General features: G+C 40.0%; 1 protein-coding gene across 1 annotated transcript in view; it reads left to right on the forward strand.

Annotated features, from left to right (window-relative positions):
* Positions 1–24,389, forward strand: part of LOC141102974 (uncharacterized) — a 248,270-nt gene that overhangs the window by 34,732 nt on the left and 189,149 nt on the right. The window contains exons 13-20 of the mRNA XM_073592043.1: positions 2,565–2,631; positions 2,742–2,895; positions 15,712–15,763; positions 16,168–16,237; positions 16,349–16,502; positions 18,575–18,626; positions 20,717–20,783; positions 20,871–21,015. Of these exons, the coding sequence (XP_073448144.1) occupies positions 2,565–2,631; positions 2,742–2,895; positions 15,712–15,763; positions 16,168–16,237; positions 16,349–16,502; positions 18,575–18,626; positions 20,717–20,783; positions 20,871–21,015 (761 nt within the window). The remainder of the gene's footprint in view (positions 1–2,564; positions 2,632–2,741; positions 2,896–15,711; positions 15,764–16,167; positions 16,238–16,348; positions 16,503–18,574; positions 18,627–20,716; positions 20,784–20,870; positions 21,016–24,389) is intronic.

The raw sequence follows: 24,389 nt of genomic DNA on the forward strand, positions 1-24,389 counted from the left end.
TTTTACCTCCTTTCTGACCAGAGCAGTTTTTGCGATTTGGCACTGCGTCGCTTTAACTGACAATTGCGCAGTCATGCGATGTTGCACCCAAACAAAATTGACGTCCTTTATTCCCACAAATAGAGCTTTCTTTTGGTGGTATTTGATCACCTCTGTGATTTCTATTTTTTGCGCTATAAACAAAAAAATAGCGACACTTTTGAAAAAAAACACAATTTTTTTTACTTTTTGCTATAATAAATATCCCCAAAAAATATATAAAAAAACTATTTTTTTCCTCACTTTAGGCCGATATGTATTCTTCTACATATTTTTGTTAAAAATCACATTAAGTGTATATTGATTGGTTTGCGCAAAAGTTATAGTGTCTACAAAATAGGGGATAGTTTTATGGCATTTTTATTATTAATTTTTTTATTAGTAATGGCGGCGATCTGCGATTTTTTATCGTGACTGCGACATTATGGCGGACACATTGGACACTTTTGGTACATTTTTGGGACCATTGTCAGTTATACAGCAATCAGTGCTATAAAAATGCACTTATTACTGTGTAAATGACACTGGAAGGGAAGGGGTTAACCACTAGGGGGCGATGAAGGGGTTAAGTGTGTCTTAGGGAGTGATTCTAACTGTGGGGGGAGTGGGCTACCACTCACATGACAGCGATCACTGCTCCCGATGACAGAGAGCAGTGATCTCTGTCCTGTCACAAGGCAGAACAGGGAAATGCCTTGTTTGCATGATACGATCGCCAGGAGACCGGTGGACATCGAGTCTGCTGCTGGTCCCAAGGGCACGGTTACGCTGATCCCGCTAACCCCACCAATTAAAGGGGCGTACAGGTACTACCATTTGCCCACCGCTGCCATTGTGCCAGCGTATATCGGCGTGCCGCGATCAGCAAGTGGTTATTCACCACTGGGTTTTTTATTTTTTGTTAAACAAATGAAACATTTTAAAAAGAAAAAAAACTTTTCTTTGTTTCTTCTATACAATTTTGAAAATACGTAATTTTTCTTCTTCACTGTGCACTGATGAGGCTGCACTGATGGGCACTGATAGGCTGCACTGATGGGCACTGAAGAGACTACATTGATGGGCACTGATGAGGCTGCACTGATGGGCACTGATGAGGCTGCACTAATGAGGCGGCACTGATGGGCACTGATAAGGCTGAATTGATGGGCACTGATGAGGCGGCACTAATGAGGCGGCACTGATGTGCACTAATGAGGAGGCACTGAGGGGCACTGATGAGGCAGGACTGAGGGGCACTAATATGCTGCACTGATGGGCACTGATGAGGTTGCACAGATAAGGCGGCACTAAAGGGCACTGATAGGCGGCACTGATTGTCACTAATATGTTGCACCAATGGACACTGATAGGTTGCACTGATGGACACTGATATGCTGCACTAATGGGCACTGATGGAGCTGCACTGCTTATCAGTGTAAATGTCCCCTGTAACTGGAAAGCCGGTTATCTGCTTTACTTTCCTCAGACACTGACAGCGCATAGTAAAGGAAATGCAAATAACTGGCATTTGTTTACATGTGATCCATTGTGATTGGACATAACTAATCACATGGTAAAGAGCCTACATCATTGGCTCTTTACCCTAATCAGTGATGCACTGTGTGCGAGGAACATAGCTCATCACCGATCGCCCAGCTGTGCGCCCCTCGGGGGCAAGCACGAGTGGCGCAATGGGAAAGACTTCAAATGACATCCAGTCAGGTCGGTAAAGCCCCCACCCGGCAGTCAACCTGCTATAGGCTGGACAGGAAGGTGTTTAAAGTAAAACCCGTCATAAGAAATCTATAGAAGCTGCCATTGATGACCTTCTTTTGAAAATTCTGCCTACCTGGCTATCATTTTGATCCTCTAACTGCAATAGTTAGTAAGTTGTTAACCTTGCACAGGTCTATGGATCAGGGAGAAAAGTCAGAAAATAATCAGAAGTTTGTACCTGTACATTTCTTCCAGGTCTTTTGCTCAAAGTAATGAAGCCAGTGGATAAATATGACAACCAGGCATTTAATACTCCACAGCAACCTCTGTGTTTCTCTCTTAGACCCCTTTCACACTGAGGCAGTTTTCAGGCATTTTGGAGCTAGAAATATCGCCGATAAAGCGCCTGAAAACTGCCTCCCATGCTGCCCGAATGTGAAAGCCCAAGTGCTTTCACACTGGGGCGGTGCACTTGCGGGACGTTAGAAAAAGTCTTGCAAGCAGCATCTTTGGGGCAGTTTGAAAGTGCTGTATATAGTGTAAGATCCTCAAAAAATCTGTACTGTATTGTACTCACAAACGTGTTATAAAGACATAATTTACACATAATTTCCAAAGGAACATCTAATTCATCCATTAGTGCTTCATTTGAAGCTTGACCTCTAATATCCTGGCTAATGCATTTCGAGGCAGTGCCTCTTCCTGAAAGTCTACTCCTGATGAAGAGGTAGTTTTCTGGCAGCAGAAGATGGAGCACCCCTTTATGAACTCCATCAAGTACTATGAACCTAGATGAGGCCCTTTTCATATGTTTTCTTCTCTTACAGGGTAATATGTCCAAAACAGTGCAAAATGGAAGAAGGCATTGTGCAGAACTCAGATGGATATGGAAGGGTAAGTCGCAGATCAATCATGCTGAAAACGAAACATGTATAATCAATGAGCAAAACATAATTTACAAAATGCATTTCTAATTTTATTTTGTCCCTTAAAAAAATAAACAGGAAACTCCAGTATGCTTGGCAGCATCTCATCATGGTATTCTTCGCAATGGAGCTCAATCTTTTATATTACAAAGAAAATCAGGTCAAAAGAAATTTGTTGTAAGGAAGCCTATTGAAGAAATACCCGAAGAGAAGCCAAATAAGCTACCAGAAGGTGATTATTTATTACCATATGGGAGTATCAGTGGTTTCTTATTCTTTAAAAAGTAGAACACATACACATTCTCTAATTTTATGGGATGATAAAAAGGTTTGTTCAGCTTTTTGAGCATATTTTTAACTATCCCAGCAACAATAGGTCTTAATGAAATCCTAAATGTCGACTGATGTTTTATTTTTTTTTTTTTTATTGGTTAACTAGATGGACTTTTTCACCCTGACAAACTATGTAACTATGCCAAATTAATACATTTAGTGACAGACAATGCATTAACATCCTCCAGTTACATACCCCTTCCCCTACTTTCGAGTTGTAGCAGTTCAGTGTGCCTAACTACGGCTATGCAGTTTAATAGGCACCAGAGTTTTACCCAGTGCATTCGGTGGTCTAACATTCCCAGACAGATATTCCCCTTTTTCTCTGCACTCAAAATTTGTGAGGACACTTGTTATGAGGTTTGAGGTCATTGCTGATCTATGCCTGCATCAAACACTAAAATTGCTAGAGAGCACATGCACCCCCTGGCATTACCATGCAGCCCCTAGGTCATGAGTGTTCTGCCTTGCCTTGTTCATGCTGCATTTCTGACTGCTTGCAGAATATAAAGACTACCTCTAGTTCACCAACATTCATCTAAGGGCCCCAACGTGAGCCAGTAAAAGACTTATAACCTGCCCCTTTTACATAGTTTAATAGGTTTCCTCCCCTTTTCTTTATATTGTTTATGCTGTTTATCACTGAATGTGTTCTCTCAAACAGTCTAGGCCTAGCACAGCCACCATTAGGACATGCAGACAGTATATGGTATTGTTAAATAAGATCTAACCACTGCCTATTGGTATTCTGGGTGTCACTGCTACGGTTTATATTGATTTCCGGCTTATACACCATTTATGCCCCAGCCTCTCTCTCTCTCTTTTGTTAACTACCCAGTGTGTTGGATTGTGCAACCATAACTGTTGTTGGTATATACAGTACTTGCCTTATGAACCACTTTTCTAAATAAGTATATATATGTTTACTTTTACCCATAGTCTTGGTGACTCACTCAAGATAGCCTTAGTACTTAGTGTTAAGGAATTTCTTTGTGTTTCTTGCTCTTTTCCTCTATTAACCTGGTGTGTCAGGAGGGCTGAGGTATTTGAAAGGTTGTAGCAGAGAACAGAAGATCCATCTTAACCAGTGGTTCTTTTGGGGGCAGTGCTCAAGATATTTTAAGATATTTCCAATAAATAAGCAGGTAAAAACCATAACATTAGGGTTACAGGGCTTTAAGCGCTTGCAGACCACCCACAGTACTTTTACATGTGGCCGGCTGGCACGAATTTAATATGTTCTCCCCATATAATACTAATTTATTTTAAAATATAACTAAAGGCAATTTTTTTTTCTTAGTTTTGGACAGAGTGGAGATGGATTAGAAGACACCTATTAGGTTTTTATTGCTGTCAGTGCCTATGTTAGCGAGATTCACCCTTTCTGTTTGTTCTTTGCCATTATCATTGAAAGTGAAAGTAAAAGAAAATACCAAATTTTGGGTTGTCCCAAGCAAAGTAATAGAGGGAAAATCTTCCAATGAGGACATTAGTTCTATCGACCTGGGGGGGGCATGGGATTCCCTTAATTTGCAGACATTTCCTCTCACTTCCTGTTTTGGCTATGGGACAGGAAGTGAAGGTAAATCTCCCCAATCGGACAGCGCTGGCCAAAAAACCTGACAGTGTCTATAACCCTCCATTACTCTATTCAAAATGAAAAAAAAATGTTAAGCCCGTTAGTTCTACTTATCTACCTCCCACCCAGCCTATAGTCAAATGACAGCCAAGCAGGAGCATTATTATATAAAGTCCCTCTAGTTGAGCACCTCCTGCTTGCTCTAAAGGTCATACTGCGGCTCAATCTGTCACCCGCTGTGTGATGACAGATCATTGTACCAGGCCAGGCTTGATACCATCTGATCGCTGTGACCAATCACAGCGATCACGTGTCAGATGTATGGCTTTCATACATAGCCATTCATTGATTGGTCGCAGTGATCACATAGTACAGATAGGGTCAATCACAGTGCACATGTACCATGTGATTGCTGTGGCCAATCACAGCTATCACAATAGTATATAATGGCACATAAATGGATGGCAGTCATAAAAATGATTAATGTGATCATCACTATTATAAGTAATCATAGGGGTTTATTTACTAAAGCTTTAGAGTGTAAAATCAGGCTCACTTCTGCATAGAAACCAATCAGCTTCCAGGTTTTATTGCCAAAGCTTAATTGAACAAGCTGAGGTTAGAAGCTGATTGGCTACCATGCGCAGCTGCACCAGAATCTGAGTACTCCAGTTTTAGTAAATCTTGCCCCATAGTGTAAAAAAAATCCTGATCAACTCCCCAGAGTGGCACAGTGTCACTATGGTAACACTGCACTGCTCTGGGCACAGTATGTAAAAAAAAATTGTAAAAAAATTTAAAAAATGTTATTATTATATTTTTATATACTGTCACCAGTCAGTATCCCTGATCACTGCCACAGAAATTACATGATGACACTGCACTGCTCTGGTGACAGTAAGAAAAATTGTGGAAAAAAAACAAATTTAATTTATTTTCTACTTCCCAAAAAACGGTCATTTAGGGGGTAATTGTACTGTCCTTTTAGGGTCTCCAAGTACATCAGGATTTGTCAATTTTCAGATATACAGTATCTCACTTTCACTTAGGGGTGTACTCACTTTTGTTGCCAGCAGTTTAGACATTAATGGCTGTGTGTTGAGTTATTTTGAGGGGACAGCAAATTTACACTGTTATACAAGCTGTACACTCACTACTTTACATTGTAGCAAAGTGTAATTTCTTCAGTGTTGTCACATGAAAAGATATAATAAAATATTTACAAAAATATGAGGGGTGTACTCACTTTTGTGAGCTACTGTACATCCCACAGTTTGTGATCTCTATAAAATGTTGCTAGTAAATAATCTTTCTTCATAAATGTATAGCCAAATGTATTCTGCTAAAAATAACCCAAATCAGCGTATATTAGTCTGTGTGAAAGTTATAGAGTCTACAAACTATGGGACATATATTTCAAAACTGATCAGTCCTGATATACTGACTACCTATGTCATTTCTTGAGGCCCTAAAATGCCAAGACAGTACAAATACCCCCAAATGACTCCTTTTTGGAAAGTAGACAGTCCAAGATATTATGTAAGAAGCATGGTGAGTTTTTTGAAATTGCAGTTTTTTATGCCTCCCAAGTATGGGGATACCACATGAGATGGAGGAGCACCTTTGAACTTTCAAGAAGCATAAATTGCATGTAAATTACGCATCTAATTTCCTGAATACCTATCACATTTTTGGAGGTCCTGGAGCACCAGGACAGTATAAACACCCACAAAATGATATTTTGGGGAGCAAACACTCTACAGTATTTTCTGAAAGGCATAGTGAGTCTTTTGGAAATGTCACTTTTCACCACAGGTTTTTGGAAAATGCCAGGAAGAAAATCAATTGCAAAGATATTTTATACACTCATCATGGGCATACTTAGAATTATACCCCAAAATGTGTGAGACTTTTTTACAGCCTATTCATATAGAGTGGCCCAAAATCCAAAGAGCACGTTCAGACATTCTAGGGACATAAATTACGCATCTAATTTCCTGACTACCTATCACATTTTTGGAGGCCCTGGAGCACCAAGATGATAGAAACACCAAAAATGACATTTTGGAGAGTAAACACCCCAAGGTATTTTTTAAGAGGCATGGTGAGTCTTTTGAAAACTTCATTTTATTGCCACATGTTTTTGGAAAATGCAGAAAGAAAATGAAAATGATCAGTTGTCAATTTAAAATGATATTTCTCACTCGCAGCATCGACATACTTAAAATTACACCTCAAACACATTCTGCTACTCCTCCCGAGTATGGCGATACCACATGTTTGAGACTTTTTTTACTGTTTGGAATCATTATGTACAAGTGGTCAGGGAATATTGCTAAGTCAAACAAGCCTAGCCTACTGGTACATAGCTGACCCTAGGAATGCGATGTCCACTAGTCTGGTGTCTTGCAGGAATGTAGTGAGTGGGATGTGCATATGGGCCATTTCAGGCTGCAAGCAGAGACATGGTCAACAAACAGGCAAAGGATGGGTCCAGGCAGCAGGCTGAAATGTGGCCAATAAACAGGTCAGGGTTAGTACAGGTGGCAGGCAGAGGCAACACTGCTCTGGTGTGACGGTGATCAGTTACTCTGTAACTGGTGTGGCAGTAATCAGGGACACTGTAACTGGATTGGTGGTGATAAGGGACGCTGTAACTGGTGTGGTGGTGATCAGGGACAATATGTCTGGTATGACGGTGATTAGGGACAATATGATTAGTGTGGTGGTGATTGGGGACACAGTAACTGGTGTGGCGGTAAACAGGGACACAGAAACTGGTGTGGTGGTAATCACAGTTACTATTGTGGTTGTGATCAGGGACACAATAACTGTTGTGGTGCTGATCAGGGACAATATGACTGGTGTTGTGGCAATTAGGCACAATATGAATGGTGTGGCAGTAATCAGGGAAAATATGACTGGTGTGTCAGTGATTAGGGGGCACAGTGAGTGGGTATCAGTGATTAGGGAAACTGAATGGGCGACGATGATTAGGGACACTGTGAGTGGGTGGCAGAAATTAGGGACACTGACTGGTGCATTTGTGATTAGGGAGTATATATATTTCTTTTTCTTTTCTTTTTTTACATACTGTCACCAAAACAGTGCTGTGTTAACACAGTAATTAGCCCTGTGATTGACCTTGGTACCATGTTTTTACTGAGACCAATCACAGAGATCAACACGGTAGTAAGCAAAGCATCATGAATGACACCGTTGCTTACTACAGTAACCGTGATCAATGTGATTGGTCACAGCGATCACTTGGTACCAGGGACACTCCGAGTGGCTGGGTACCATGATCGGTAACAGATCACACTGCTGTGTGCCACAGGGTGCATGCACCAGGCGCAGTACTGGGAGGACGTACAGGTACGTCTTCCTGGAAGTAGAGAGCACCTGTTCAGCCATTATCTACATTGAGGGGAGCAGTTAAATACCACCATATGATAGATCTATCTATCTATTTAATTTGGGTACACTGTTGCATGACAGAGTAATTACCATTCAAAGTGTGACAGCTCTGAAATCTGAAAATTGGTCTGGGCAGGAAGGGGGTGAAAGTGTCTGGTATTGAAGAGGTTAAGACAGTATGACTTTAACCACTTGAGCCCCGGACCATTATGCTGCCTAAGGACCAGAGGTCTTTTTCCAATTTGGCACTGCGTCGCTTTAACTGCTAATTGCGCGGTCATGCAATGCTGTACCAAAACAAAATTTGCGTCCTTTTCTTCCCACAAATAGAGCTTTCTTTTGATGGTATTTGATCACCTCTGCAGTTTTTATTTTTTGCGCTATAAACGGAAAAAGACCGAAAATTTTGAAAAAAATGATATTTTCTACTTTTTGTTATAAAAAAAATCCAATAAACTAAATTTTAGTCATACATTTAGGCCAAAATGTATTCGGCCACATGTCTTTGGTAAAAAAAATGTCAATAAGCATATATTTATTGGTTTGCGCAAAAGTTATAGCGTCTACAAACTAGGGTACATATTCTGTAATTTACCCAGCTTTTAGTTTATGACTGCCTATGTCATTTCTTGAGGTGCTAAAATGGCAGGGCAGTACAAAACCCCCCCAAATGACCCCATTTTGGAAAGTAGACACCCCAAGGAAATTGCTGAGAGGCATGTTGAACCCATTGAATATTTATTTTTTTTGTCCCAAGTGATTGAATAATGACAAAAAAAAAAAAATATTTACAAAAAGTTGTCACTAAATGATATATTGCTCACACAGGCCATGAGCCTATGTGGAATTGCACCCCAAAATACATTCAGCTGCTTCTCCTGAGTATGGGGATACCACATGTGTGGGACTTTTTGGGAGCTTAGCCGCGTACGGGGCCCCGAAAACCAAGCACCGCCTTCAGGATTTCTAAGGGTGTAAATTTTTGATTTCACTCTTCACTGCCTATCACAGTTTCGGAGGCCATGGAATGCCCAGGTGGCACAAAACCTCCCCAAATGACCCCATTTTGGAAAGTAGACACCCCAAGCTATTTGCTGAGAGGCATATTGAGTCCATGGAATATTTTATATTTTGACACAAGTTGCGGGAAAGTGACACTTTTTTTTTTTTTTTGCACAAAGTTGTCACTAAATGATATATTGCTCACACAGGCCATGGGCATATGTGGAATTGCACCCCAAAATACATTTAGCTGCTTCTCCTGAGTATGGGGATACCACATGTGTGGGGCTTTTTGGGAGCCTAGCTGCGTACGGGGCCCCGAAAATCAAGCACCGCCTTCAGGATTTCTAAGGGTGAAAATTTTTGATTTCACTCTTCACTGCCTATCACAGTTTTGGAGGCCATGGAATGCCCAGGTGGCACAAAACCCCCCCAAATGACCCCATTTTGGAAAGTAGACACCCCAAGCTATTTGCTGAGAGGCATGGTGAGTATTTTGCAGCTCTCATTTGTTTTTGAAAATGAAGAAAGACAAGAAAAAACATTTTTTTTTTCTTTTTTCAATTTTCAAAACTTTGTGACAAAAAGTGAGGTCTGCAAAATACTCACTATACCTCTCAGCAAATAGCTTTGGGTGTCTACTTTCCAAAATGGGGTCATTTGGGGGGGTTTTGTGCCACCTGGGCTTTCCATGGCCTCCGAAACTGTGATAGGCAGTGAAGAGTGAAATCAAAAATTCACGCCCTTAGAAAGCCTGAAGGCGGTGCTTGGTTTTCGGGGTCCCGTACGCGGCTAGGCTCCCAAAAAGTCTCACACATGTGGTATCCTTGTACTCAGGAGAAGCAGCAGAATGTATTTTGGGGTGTAATTTCACATATTCCCATGGCATGTTTGAGCAATATATCATTTAGTGACAACTTTGTGCAAAAAAAAAAAAAAAAAATTTGTCTCTTTCCCGCAACTTGTATCGCAATATAAAATATTCCATGAACTCGACATGCCTCTCAGCAAATAGCTTGGGGTGTCTACTTTCCAAAATGGGGTCATTTGGGGGGGTTTTGAACTGTCCTGGCATTTTATGCACAACATTTAGAAGCTTATGTCACACATCACTCACTCTTCTAACCACTTGAAGACAAAGCCCTTTCTGACACTCTTTGTTTACATGAAAAAGTTATTTTTTTTTGCAAAAAAATTACTTTGAACCCCCAAACATTATATATTTTTTTAAAGCAAATGCCCTACAGATTAAAATGGTGGGTGTTTCATTTTTTTTTTTCACACAGTATTTGCGCAGCGATTTTTCAAACGCATTTTTTGGGGAAAAAACACACTTTTTTAAATTTTAATGCACTAAAACACACTATATTGCCCAAATGTTTGATGAAATAAAAAAGATGATCTTAGGCCGAGTACATGGATACCAAACATGACATGCTTTAAAATTGCGCACAAACGTGCAGTGGCAACAAAATAAATACATTTTTAAAAGCCTTTAAAAGCCTTTACAGGTTACCACTTTAGATTTACAGAGGAGGTCTACTGCAAAAATTACTGCCCTCGATCTGACCTTCGCAGCGATACCTCACATGCATGGTACAATTGCTGTTTACGTTTGACGACAAACCGCCGCTTGCGTTCGCCTTAGCGCGAGAGCAGGGGGCGACAGGGGTGCTTTTTTTTTTTTTTTTTTTTTCTTTATTATTTTTTTGCTTTTTTATCTTATTTTTAAACTGTTCCTTTCATTTTTTTTTTTTTTAATCATTTTTATTGTTATCTCGGGGAATGTAAATATCCCCTATGATAGAAATAGGTAGTGACAGGTACTCTTTTTTGAAAAAATTGGGGTCTATTAGACCCTAGATCTCTCCTCTGCCCTCAAAGCATCTGACGACACCAAGATCGGTGTGATAAAATGCTTCCCCAATTTCCCAATGGCGCTATTTACATCCGGCGAAATCTAAGTCATAAAATGCTCGTAGCTTTCGGTTTCTTAGACCATAGAGATGTTTGGAGCCACTCTGGTCTCTGATCAGCTCTATGGTCAGCTGGCTGAATCACCGGCTGCATTCTCAGGTTCCCTGTTGAGACAGGAGAGCCAGAGAAAAACACGGAAGATGGTGGGGGGGGGGCATTCCCTCCCACGGCTTATAAAAGCAGTCTAGAGGCTAATTAGCCACTAGGATTGCTTTTACATGAAAGCCGACCGCTGGCTGAAAAGAATGATACCAAGATGATACCTAAACCTGCAGGCATCATTCTGGTATAACCATTCAAAGTCGTGAATGGCGTACCTGAAGACAAAAAAATGGTTAACAATAAAGCACAGTAAACGGTAAAGTATAAAAAATTGCATACCTGAAAAGCAAACATGATAAAACATAATAACAATAAAACATTGCAGAATAGAATACAGTAAAAAAGAGCAGAACAATAGAGAGAGAGAATAGAGAGAGAGAGAACAATGAAACGACAACTATTTTTTTTTATTTTATATATATATTTTTTTTTTTTTTACACTTTTTTTGTAACTAACTTTTATAACGGTAACCGGTTCCAGGTTCGGGTCTCTCAAAATGCGATGGCATCTTGGGAGACCCTGTGAAAGTGTGCCTAGTCTGTGCAATGCTGTACCCTACGCTAATACTCAACTAATGAATGGTAGCGTTCAAAACATTCACCAATGCAAAGACCAGGATTGTCAGGACAGGAGGGACAATAATAGCGGGTGTCACGCCTATATCTGCGCTTGCTGCAGACACAACATCTTTTTTGGGGGGGTTCGTTGGGTAGGGGTACTCGGGAGGACATAAAGAAAATGCCTCTCATGCAGCCGACTGCATTTGGTTGGGGATGTGAATGGGGGAAGTACGGGCGCTGCAGAAGCGGTGGGTTCCCAATTAGGATTGGCGAATGCAGCAGGAAGGGCATTATGGGCACGATGGGCCTGTGTTTGTCTTCTTGGTGGCAGCGCGACACTACTTGTGCTTGCCACCTCACCAGCTTGAACTGCACTTATGGGACTCGCCACGTCACCAAGTGTTACTACAGTGCTGGTTTGACTACGACCGGGGTGTACTAGGCCGCTGGCGCTTGCCAGTTCAATAAAAAGCTACCAAAAAAACTGTTAGCGATCGCAGGGATCAGGCCTGACTCTGCGAACGCTGCAGTTATGCGTTTAGTGTTTTGTAAGTGACAGTGATCGATCGATACTGCACTTGGGTGGGCTGGGCCGGGCGGAGGGGCAAAATGCAGGTGCTAGCAGGTATCTGGGCTGATCCCGCTAACACTGCGTTTTTGGGAACCCTAAACTGCTGGGGACGCCAGTATAGATCTGATCGGATCAGATATTGATCCGTTCAGATACTATACCACTAAGGGAGGCGTATGCTGCTTGCGTGGGTGTTAGTGGTACTGGCGCTAATCTGACGCTGCTTGGGGCTGGTGCTTGCCAGTTCACCAAAATACTACCAAAAAAACTGTTAGCGATCGCAGGGATCAGGCCTGACTCTGCGAACGCTGCAGTTATGCATTTAGTGTTTTGTAAGTGTCAGTGATCGATCGATACTGCACTTGGGTGGGCTGGGCTGGGCCGGGCGGAGGGGCAAAACGCAGGTACTAGTAGGTATCTGGGCTGATCCCACTAACACTGCGTTTTTGGGAACCCTAAACTGCTGGGGACGCTAGTATAGATCTGATCGGACCAGATATTGATCCGTTCAGATACTATACCACTAAGGGAGCTGTACGGTGCGTGCGTGGGTGTTAGCGCTACTGGCGCTAACCTGACGCTGCCTGGGGCTGGTGCTTGCCAGTTCACCAAAATGCTACCAAAAAAACTGTTAGCGATCGCAGGGATCAGGCCTGACTCTGCGAACGCTGCAGTTATGCGTTTAGTGTTTTGTAAGTGACAGTGATCGATCGATACTGCACTTGGGTGGGCTGGGCGGAGGGGCAAAACGCAGGTGCTAGCAGGTATCTGGGCTGATCCCGCTAACACTGCGTTTTTGGGAACCCTAAACTGCTGGGGACGCTAGTATAGATCTGATCGGATCAGATATTGATCCGATCAGATACTATACCACTAAGGGAGGCGTATGCTGCGTGCGTGGGTGTTAGCGGTACTGGCGCTAATCTGACGCTGCCTGGGGCGAGGCATATCACCGCTGGGCGATCAGGGGGCTAAACCTTTATTCGGTAATAAACGGCGGGTGCCCTGACACTATAAAAAATAAACAAACTAACCAGCGTCACCCGTAACAGTTATACGGTGATCAGTGGTGAAAGGGTTAACTAGGGGGCAATCAAGGGGTTAAAACATTTTTTCGGTAGTATATGGGGGTCCCTGTCGCTATAAAACGCTGACGGCGAACCTAAATATTTAGGTCCCTAACTAGCGTCACCAGCGACACTAATACAGCGATCAGAAAAATGATCGCTTAGCGACACTGGTGACAGGGGGTGATCAAGGGGTTAAAACTTTATTAGGGGGGGTTAGGGGGGTATCCTAGACCTAAAGGGGAGTAATACTAACTGTCCCAACACTGTAACTGTCACAAACTGACACCAATGCAGTAATCAGAAAAAAAAAAAACTGCTGGTGTCAGTTTGTGACAGGGGGGGGGGTGATTGGGGGGGGGATTGGGGGGTGATCGGGGGGGGGAATCGGGGTGTTTTGTGTGCCTGGCATGTTCTACTGTGTGTGTGTAGTGTTGTGCACTCACATACCTGTCTTCTCTCCTCGGGCCGGAATGGAAATTACAGAGCCGAGGAGAGATGACATCACTTCCTTTGCTGCTGTTTAGCATACAGCAGCAAAGGAATGATTCGATTGGCCGGCGGCGATCGCGAGGGGGGGGCCACGAACGGATGGCCTCCCCCTCACCTCCGATCGCCGTGGGACAAAAGACGACCGCCTCGGGCACGGGGGGGGGGGGGGGGACCCACCACACGCTGAAGGCAAATCACGTATATGTACGTGATTTTGCCTGTCCATGCCACCTTGCCGACGTACATCGGTGTGAGGCGGTCATCAAGTGGTTAAAGGCAATTTTATCTTTATGTACACACTTCTACTTCTGTATTTAACTGGCTGCTTACTTTGATAAAAGACCACATAGACGTGTTTGCTAGAAAACTATATTATAAACAATAGCCAGCATGGATTCATAAAAGACCAACGTTGTCAAATAAACCTACTATCTTTTTACGAAGATGCAAGCAAAATATTAAACAAAAGAATGACTATGCATCTAATATACTCTGCTCAAGAGTTTGACACAGTTTCCTACAGATGACTAATGTGTAAGTTAAGGTCTATAGGCTTAGAAAATTCAATCTGTAACTGGATAAAGGTCCATGGTGAAAGTAGTGATTAATGATTCATTCTCTGAATGGTCTAAGGTTATTAGTGGTTTAACCCAAGTGTTGGGACTCTTGGTTTTAACCTATTTATAAATGACAGAGTGTGTGAAATTGAACATACCATATCTGTGCTTGCAGATGACACAAAGCTATGTAGAGGAATAAGATATTCCTACAAGATGCCTGTATATACAAGCAGACCTTAATGCACTGTTTGATTGGGCAACTATTTAAATGTAACTTTATGCGCTTGGACGCTATATATATGGATGAAATGAAACTGCAGAATCCATGATCGAAAAAGGATCTGGATGTTCTGGTAGATCATATACTTAATAACAGCATGCGATGCAAAATTGCAGTTTCCTAGAGCAAGCACAACACTTTTTTTTATTAATTGAGGTATGGGGGTTAATTTACTAAATGTAAATAGGTTGTATGCATTTCAAGGGAATTTTCCCTTTGTTTAATGAATGTAGGGAAGCTCTGCCAACTTCCACCAAAATACGTTTTTTTTCCTTGCACATGCTTGGGTATTCTGTGCAAGGTGAATTTTTACCACATTCACAAAGGAAAAATTCCTAAAAGTGAATAGCCTTTTACCTTTAGTAAATCAACCCCATAGACTCCAGGGAGAGAGACACAATCTTGTCCATGTACAAAGCATTAGTAAAACCTTATCTGGAATTTGCAGTTCCATTTTGGGCACCAGTTCACAAAAATACATTGCAAAACCAGAAGAGAATGCAGAGAAGGGCAACTAAACTGACAAGAAGCTTAGAGGAAACCATATAAAGAAAGGTTAACTGAAGTGAACTTATTCCTTCTTGACAAAAGGTATTTAAGGGGGATATGATTACTCTGTACTGTAAATATAAATAAATATTTCAAATAGAAAACTTGGTAAAAAGCTGTTTACTCTAAGGTCATTGCACGGACCAAGAGGGTACTCCTGGTGTCTGGAAGAAGAGAGGTTTAACCTCCGCACACAGAAAGGCTTCTTCAATCCAGCTTTTCTGATTGTTAAAAAAAAAGCTGCATGTATTTCTAAACGTAAAGAATATAACTGGTTATTAATATTTATAGTGATAGTGATTTATGTTGATCCAGGAAATATTTGATTACCTTAGGGGATCAGGAATAATTTCCCCTTGTTTCCCAGGAGCTAATTGGACCATGCTTTAAAAAAAATAAGAAAAGTTTTTTTTTGCCTTCCTCTGGAACTACTGTGAGTTTAGGGTTTTGTATATGCAGGTGTTTTATTTCTTTCGTTATTATTCTATTCAGTGAACTCAAGGGACTTGTGTTTTTTTTCTCAACTTGACTAATTATGTAACTATTTCTCTACCCCAGTTGAGGCCACCTGCACTACAACAGCAAAGGAGATTCCCGATGGAGTTGTAAGGTATATAAGATAGCCCTCTATAAATGGAAATATCTTTTGTCTGCATTGACACGGTAATCAAAAGCTTTGTTGATCAAAAAGCCATGTCACATAGTGATGTGGCTTAATGTTTTTGAGTGCTGTGTAATCCTATCTTCAAAGTGAATTTTTCATTATGCTACTTACACCGCATAGATAAATTAGCAGCCACTTGACAATCTTTTGAAGAACATGTAATTCCACTATCCAGCTTGCTCATATAAATCCACTAATGCCTGCTTTCAAGAGCTAGAGCCCTTCTAAGTAGCATTTAGAAGAGAGCTAGATGTTCCTTTCTGGCAGTAGGAGATGGAGCACTCCTCTATAAACTCTATAGAGTAATATGTTCCTACATGAGTTTGCAGTAATCTTTTCTTCTTCTACAGGGTGATATGTCCCGAGCGCTGTAAAATGCGTGAGGACAAAGTGCAGAAGAACACGGATGGATATAACAATGTAAGTTGTTGATAAATCATATTAAACAGTTAAGCATCTTTTAATAAATAAAGCATCATTTAAAAAGTGAAATTCTAATTCTAGTTCATACTTATTTCTAAAAAAAAACAGGAAACTCCAGTGTGCTTGGCTGCAAGGCAATCTGGTGTTCTTCCCAAAGGAGTTGGATCATTTATATTAGAGAAAAAAACAGGTCAAACCAAATTTGTCATAAGGAGACCTATTAAAGTTATAGCTGAAAAAAAGCCGAAGAATCTACCAGAAGGTAATTATTTATTACCCTAAATTAGTATCAATGTTTTTCTTTTCTTTAAAACTAAATACACTCCGCCATGCCTACAGAGCACAGTTTGGGGGTTCCCTCCTGACTCTATCAGACGGATATGGATATCGCTTCTCCAAGAAGAGTCATTAACTAAACCATTTTCCACGATCTACAAGGCCCTTCAACCGACTGTGCATCATGGTTCTGTGCCTTCTGGATGGCGGAGCTGCCGGAGTTGGATGGGGAGGACTGGGAGCATATCTGGGACTCCCCTTTTGGCCAATTGGTCTCTTCCAGGGATCGTCTGGTCCAGTTTAAAATACTACATAAGTATTACTATACTCCCTACAGGTTACACAAAATCTACCCGGACTGTACGCCGCAGTGTTGGCGTTGTGGGGCTGACTCTGCGGGTTTTCATACATATGATTTAGTCCTGCCCCATTATACAAACTTACTGGTCATTAATTATAACCTTCATTAACCGACTGACCACTGTAAATATACCTCAAAAGTTAGAGATCTGTTTACTGGGTTTAGTAGATTCTTTGGCCCCCTCCAGGGCAATTCGCACACTATTGGGGTTACTCCTCTTTTACACCAGGCTCCCACTTCTGCCCTTACCCTAAATGCATGGAAATCATTAGTTAACCTAGCTGTGCCTTTATACAAGGAAACATATTCTAGTAGAGGATGCCCCCTAAAATTTAAAAAGGTCTGGAACGTCTGTCTGGAGTCTGAAACCACCACTTTGGAACAGGAGGACCCTGTAAGGTCAACTAACTAATTTAATTTAATCAATAGCTGTGTTTTCTCCTCCAAGGTCTCTTTGTGCAAACTGGCTGACCATTTGCTTCTGACTGCTATCGACACATTCATAAGTGGTACCTGTCATAGCTCTCATGGTTTTGTGGGTTGCGGCCAGCACATTTATCCTGGCACATACTAGCAAAAGCTACAGAGTTTTTTTTTTTTAGTTAGCTTAGTCTGGTTGTTGAAGGTGTCGTATGTCTGTTTCTATGCCTTGTACCTTTCCATAGTTCTGTAATACTGTACTTATTTTTTTTTCTTTTTTGAAACAAATAAAAAGAATTCTAAAAAAAAAAAATACACATGGCCATTCTTACCATCATGAAATAATAAATATGGCGATGTTCTTCAGCTGAACAAAGATATATTGCAACATTTTTTTACATCTTTACTTAACTCTTTTTTGAATACTATAATTAAAAATTATTACAATATTACACAGAGGCACACTGCCACCTATAGTGGCCAAGTGGCACAAGATGAAACCATTATTTTAATGAAGCCTTTAGCGTGCCTGTTATCCCTATGTCATGGCTGACATAGCGACCACATGATTCAAAACTATCCAGAACTAATTTATAAATTTAAGTTCAGTGACGGCTGAGATTTGGAGCCACTACTTACACAAAGTGTTGGCTGATAGCTGTCAAGGGGATGAAGTTTATAATTGTGTCTACAGTGTGGGGAATTGTACTATGCAATGGTGTAAACCCTTTACGGGTACAACTTTTTTTTACAACTCGGATTCATTTCTAATTGTAAGGCTCAGTGACAACTGGGATTTAGAGCCACCACATATGCAAAGTGTTGGCTGGTAGCTGTCAAAGGGATGAAGAGTATAATTGTGTCCACAGTATGGGGCATTGTACTAGGCAGTGGTTTAAACCCTTATCGGGTACTTTTTTTCAGCTTAGATTCATGTCTAAATTTACAGTCAGTGACAGCTGGAATTTAGAGATACCAGCTATGCAAAGTGTTGGCTGCTGGCTGTCAAAGGGATGAAGTTTATAATTGTGTCCACAGCAAGGGGCATTGTACAGGACAATGGCCTAAAACCCTTATGCGTACAAGTTTTCGGTTCAAATAATGACCCTATTTTATTTAAACATTTATTTACACATTTTTTAACTAAACCTGCATCAGAAATTCATACAATCCCTTTACATATGTATTTTTTTTTAAGTCTGTATGTCTATACATAGCATATTTACCTTTATGTATACACTTCTATACTTAACTGATTTACTATTTCCCTCCTCCAGTTGAAGCTCAGTGTGATACGACAGCAAAGGAAATTCCTGAGGGAGTTATAAAGTACGTAAGACAGCCCTCTCTGAAAAATGTGCAGTTTGTTGGTATCCAAAACATTTCCATCACAATATTAATAGAAGCATATAGCATGAATGTATATAACATTGAGGAGGGGGCTACAGAGTTTGTATTGCCCTGTATGTACACAAATGTGTAAAGTGAGTGAAGTAATTCAGAGTTATTTCTTAAACTGAACTCCAGACAGATTAAAAACATTATGCAGACATTTGTTTATTTTCTTTTTTTAGTTTGTACAACAGAGCTCAGTGTTAAGGAGGTAAAAGCAGCACAAGGAGCTGATCAGTGGTGCTGCGGTACTCATATACTAACAAAAAACATGCTGACAGTAGAAAAATATCCCAACTAGAAACATACCACCTTGCGTACTAGCCAGAGAAAGATAAATATGAAACCACCACAATCCCCACACAGACTAAATCAGCTACAATGTTTATGTAAAAATGTAAAACATGCAGTATATCATATTATTAATACAACAAGCTGAAAAAACATATGAACGTTAACCAATTAAAATAATTAGAAATCTCATATAACTCAAAAAGGAGCACTCTAAATTGTGAATACCAGTTAAAATTGGTATAGAAACCAGCAAGCATACACAAAAAAGAATATTATTATCATAGTTGTAATAAGACTATAAGTTGATTGCACCTGTAAACTTCAAAAGACCTTCTGCAAACATGCCAATCTGGGGGGAACAAATGTAATAAATCTAACAATTTGCGTTAAATTTATAAAATACAAGATCTGCTCAGATAGGTGTCCTCTGGGGTTTACAAGTGCTATAATCTTATAGTGTTATTACAACTGTCATAACAAGATTCTTGTTTGTATGCTCTTGTTTAATGTACACACCAATTTCAACCATTATTTACATTTCTTTGGGCTCTTTTATGAGTTGCATGGGTTTTTTTATTTTTTTTTAGGGGTTATACGTTTTTATTCATATTGCTGTATTGAATAAATGATATATGTTTTTACATGAGCAGTGTGACTGTTAAAAGGGTAGGATAGGGATTACGTGTTTGGATGTTAAGGGCTCATTTTAGGGATTTCCTTAGTTGCTAAGGTTTCATGGTTAGAGAGTGTTTTTCTGTTAGGGTACATAAAGAAACTTTGTGATTTTCACATGTTCTTGTTACGAAAAAGCCTCATGATGGCAACTAACATATCAGTGGTTTCATACCTGCCTAAAGACCAGGTATCACTCTCCTAAGAAACTTTCTAATGATGAATAAGCTTCACTTACTTTTTATATCCATTGGATGGCACTGCAGGCAGAGCAGCTTTGGCAGAGAGCTGCATCATTTTGGTTAATTCAAAAACTTTGGGTTCAAATTTATTTACGTTAGATAAAAGTAACCAAAATGTAATCTTAACATTGTCATTGCAAAACACTATACAAAGGCAGTGTAAGGGATTTAAATCAATTATTATAAATAGTTAATTTTGGCTCTACACCTATACTGAGATAATCAGTAGCTTACAATGATACTTATCTATAGTATAACTCTCTGATAAAAGTAAAGTATAGAAAAAGAATGCAATGTTAGTAACTAAAACCCATTACACTAAGGTTACCCATGGTAACTAATGTGTGTGTTTTATAAAAAAAATAATTCTGGCAGTAGGTCATGGTATACTCCTAACATGAACAATCTCAACCAGGCTTCTGTGGAACCCTAGGGTTCCTCGAAAGGTTTGTGGAGGTTCATTGGGCAGTGCAAAATTAACTTTCCAAGTAATAGTTGCAGGGCCAGCATCACTTGTCAAAGCCAATGGCATGAAATCAAGGATCTTTTAGCATTCATACCTTTTCCCACACACCCCTAATGAGATGGTGCATTTTTTTTTTCACCAATGTGACGGGTATTCTTCCTCTCACTGAGTACATTAAACTTCTTGATCTTATTATTGTGAACTGTAAACTGTAGATATACTTTCTGAAAGGAGTTCAGGGGGACCTGAACATTATTTCATGGGTTTCTCAGGGCTACAAAGGTTGAGAAAATCTGCCATAAGAAAATATGTTCCTGGATGAGACCCCTAATATATATTTTTTTCTACTACAGAGTGATATGTCCAGATCATTGCAAAATGGACAAAGACAAAGTGCAGAGCACAGATGGATATGACAGTGTAAGCTGGATCATTCTAAAATGTAAACATGTAAATGAGAAAAAACATCAGTTATTTAATAAAATTCTATTTTTGTAAAAAAAACAGGAAACACCGGTATGTATGGCAGCAATTCAATCCGGTATTCCTCGCAAAGGAGTTATAGTAGAAAGAAAACCAGGTCGAAATAAATTTTCTGTAAGGAAACCTATTGAAGAAATTACAGAAAATAAGTCAACAGAACTACCAGAAGGTGATTATTTATAAACCTACCAGGATATCATTGCTTTCAAATTAAATATACATGGTCAATCTCTACATTTGTGGCTTAATAAATTTGGGAGATATATTCAGCTGAATGAGAGTACAGACCTTTTACAAGAAAGCAAGAGAGAAAGTGGAACCATTAAATGTGTGTATATATATATATATATATATATATATATATATATATATATATATATATATATATATATGGTTCAGTGTTCTATAGAAAAATGTGACTTCATTTGAGCTTTAGCACATTCCTATCCCCCTTCACATCCTCCTGGGCAGATAAAGAGAGCTAAACCTAAGACCTAACTTATGCATATGTTATGTATATGCTATAGTAACTCTTTCCTTACACTGAGTGCTGAAATAAACAATCCATACTTTCACAAATGCAGTAAACTATTGTAAATATGGTGATATTTCATGAACTTTGCTGAGCTGATTAGTGACCAAAGCATGTGCTTGGTATATCATAGACAGGGAAGAATATTGCATTTTTACAGCAATACATTAAGAGCAACAAATTAGAGAAGCTGACATGTAAGCACTTTACTCCTTATAGACTGGAGAAATGTTTACATTTCAGTTACTGGTCTATTAACTCGGCAATAGGTTAGTGATTGTTTTTGATACTGAAAAGTATTGTTTTTCTGGGACAGACAATGATTTATTTTAACATGATTGTTTTTTCAAATGTATGTTATTGCCAATGCAATTTACAAGAAAAAGCACACCGCTGACATTATTTGCAAATTGATGAAAACCCTTTTCTTCTACACATAAAGAAAATGTAAATATGCTGCAACAGCATTATATTGTATTTATCATTCATGCCCGCAAATAATGTTTGTAGCCATTATTTACACATTGACAGAGCGCAAGATTTTGATGTCAAAATGAAAGCTGGGTCTCACCAAATATACTAGCGCTATAGCAAAGGAAGAGGGGAGGACTAAACCTGATAATGGGCTAAAATAGTAAACAATTTTTTTATATATCTGCTTGTACAAATGACATATACCTTGCAAAGAGCCCCAAAGAATCCTAAATAATGCAGCACTCTATTATGCAAATATTGACCTCAGGAATTGATGTTAAGGTTTCACGCTAGGCAAAGATTTTTTAAAATTTTTGAATAGAGTAAGGGAGGGTTATAACCATCTGTGTTCCATTTGAGAGATTTCCCTTCACTTCCTGTCCCATAGTCAAAACAGGAAATTAGAGAAATTCCCTCCAAAGTGAGGGAATCCCAGTGTGTCACCAGAGCTAGTGTCCACATTGGAACATTTCACCTCTATTACTGTTCGGATGTCAACCCAAAATTTGAGATTTTCTGTTACTTTCACTTTCAATAACAATGTAAACAGGACAAATAAACAGAGTGAATGTCCCTAACGGGGCTCAGGTAGCAATAAAAACTGACATGGTTATAATCCCTCTCCACTCTATCCAAAACTAAAAAAAAAAAGGTTTTGCCTTTAACCTCCCTGACGGTTTTCCCGAGCGTGGCTTGGGGTTCAGTTTCAGTACCATTAGCGGTAACCCTGAGCCACATTGCAGGATGCTGGTGCAGTGTACTTACCTTATCCCCAGGATCCTGCGATGTCCCCCTGCTATGTTTGCGGGCTCTGTCCTCAGCCCAATGCCTCTGTGTGCCGGGCTCCGTTCCCTGCGAGCGTCACAACGCACGAGGCCGGAGCCTGGTGGAAAATTAAAAAAATTGAAAACACATAAAGTACACTGTAATCTTACAGATTACATTACTGTATGAAATCATTTCACATCCCTTTTGTCCCTAGTGGTTTGTCCAGTGCCCTACATCCAGTTTTACATTATATATACTGTTCTTTCTGCCTGGAAACTTGAGATTGTCCATAGCAACCAAAAAGTGTCCCATTACATCAAAAGTGGTTTGAGACCAGCTAGAAAACAGCAATAGTAAATTAGAATACTTGCAGAATTGAGCCATAGTGAATCGTGGGGAAATTAATTTTATTATTATTATATTATTTTTTATCATTATTTATAGTTATTTATTATATTATAATTTATGATTTTGTGTTTCAAACTTTATCATACCCGGGATATCTTCTAGACTCTTTTTTGGACAGATTTAAGAGTGTTGTTGCTAAGAATTACAGGCCTACAATATAAAACGCCAAATTTCTATGCAAAACAATTGTACCGCTTTGAGATGCAAAAATCAGACATAATCATACCGCCAGGGTGTTTAATGACACTTTAAAGTGATTGGAAAGTATTACAGTATTACACCTGTGTGCTCCATCTCGAGCTGCACCGCCTGTGTCCATTAACACAGACAGCACGGCTCTGCCCCGCCTCCTGCTCCATCATCACAGGATTTGACTGACATCAACAGGAACCAATGGCTACCACTGCTCTCAGCTCTCAACTCAGCTCATTTTTGGTTAATTCACTGGCATTTATTTCAAAAATGGAAATTCTTGAAACACAAAAAAAGCCAAAGCCCTACTTTGAATCTGTAGACATCTTGATTTAGACTGGACTAAAAGTAAAGCTGTGCTTTTCTCATGCAAAACAAGTCAACAGGTTCACCTTAATGCCAGCCCCAAGTGTAGCAGATATTTATTTTACTTTTTCTCCCTTAATGCTCTGCTTAGTGGCTAGATGTGAGGACAAGAAAGCCCTGTGTAGGCTACAAATCACTCGAATCAGTGTCTACACAGGGCTGAAGACTCTCTCTTCCTTCTTCTACCCCCACGACTGAATGGAACAGAATAGGAGCGAAGGATATGTGAGTATGTGCTGCCGGGAGAACTGCCATTAAAGTAAACCTGTTACTTTGCCCTGCATGGACAAAGTGCAGGTTTTCTTCAACCACTTCCAGCCATTAGACCATATTGGGTGGAAGTGGTTATGCCAGGATTATGGCTGCACCTACATCAAACATGCATCATGTTATCAAATTTTTCAGCCGGCAACCGGCTTTCATGTAAAAGTGATCTGAGTGGTTCTACAGCCGCCTGATCAATTTTACAGGGATGGGAAGTGGGCCCTCTCCCTGCTGCCATCGTTCCTGGTTATCTCCTGTATCATCGGGGTGCCTGGGACTGCTGTAAGCTATTGGGCTGGTTGCAGACAAATGTGACAAATGAAGCTGTAAGCTAGGAAAGCATCCAATCAAACCAATCTCGATTTGATGAGTTGCCTTGGAGGGCAGAGTCTAATAGACCCCTGAACTCCCAATTAAGATTACCTGTCACTGCCCATGCTTTTACAAGGGATATTGTTCATCCCTTATGATAGCAATCCAAAAAGAAAAATAAACTGTGCAAAAAATAAAATTAGAATAATAAAAAAAAAGTAAATAAA

Source organism: Aquarana catesbeiana, linkage group LG07 (assembly GCF_042186555.1).
Source record: "Aquarana catesbeiana isolate 2022-GZ linkage group LG07, ASM4218655v1, whole genome shotgun sequence".
In the NCBI taxonomy this organism is placed as follows: Eukaryota; Metazoa; Chordata; class Amphibia; order Anura; family Ranidae; genus Aquarana; species Aquarana catesbeiana.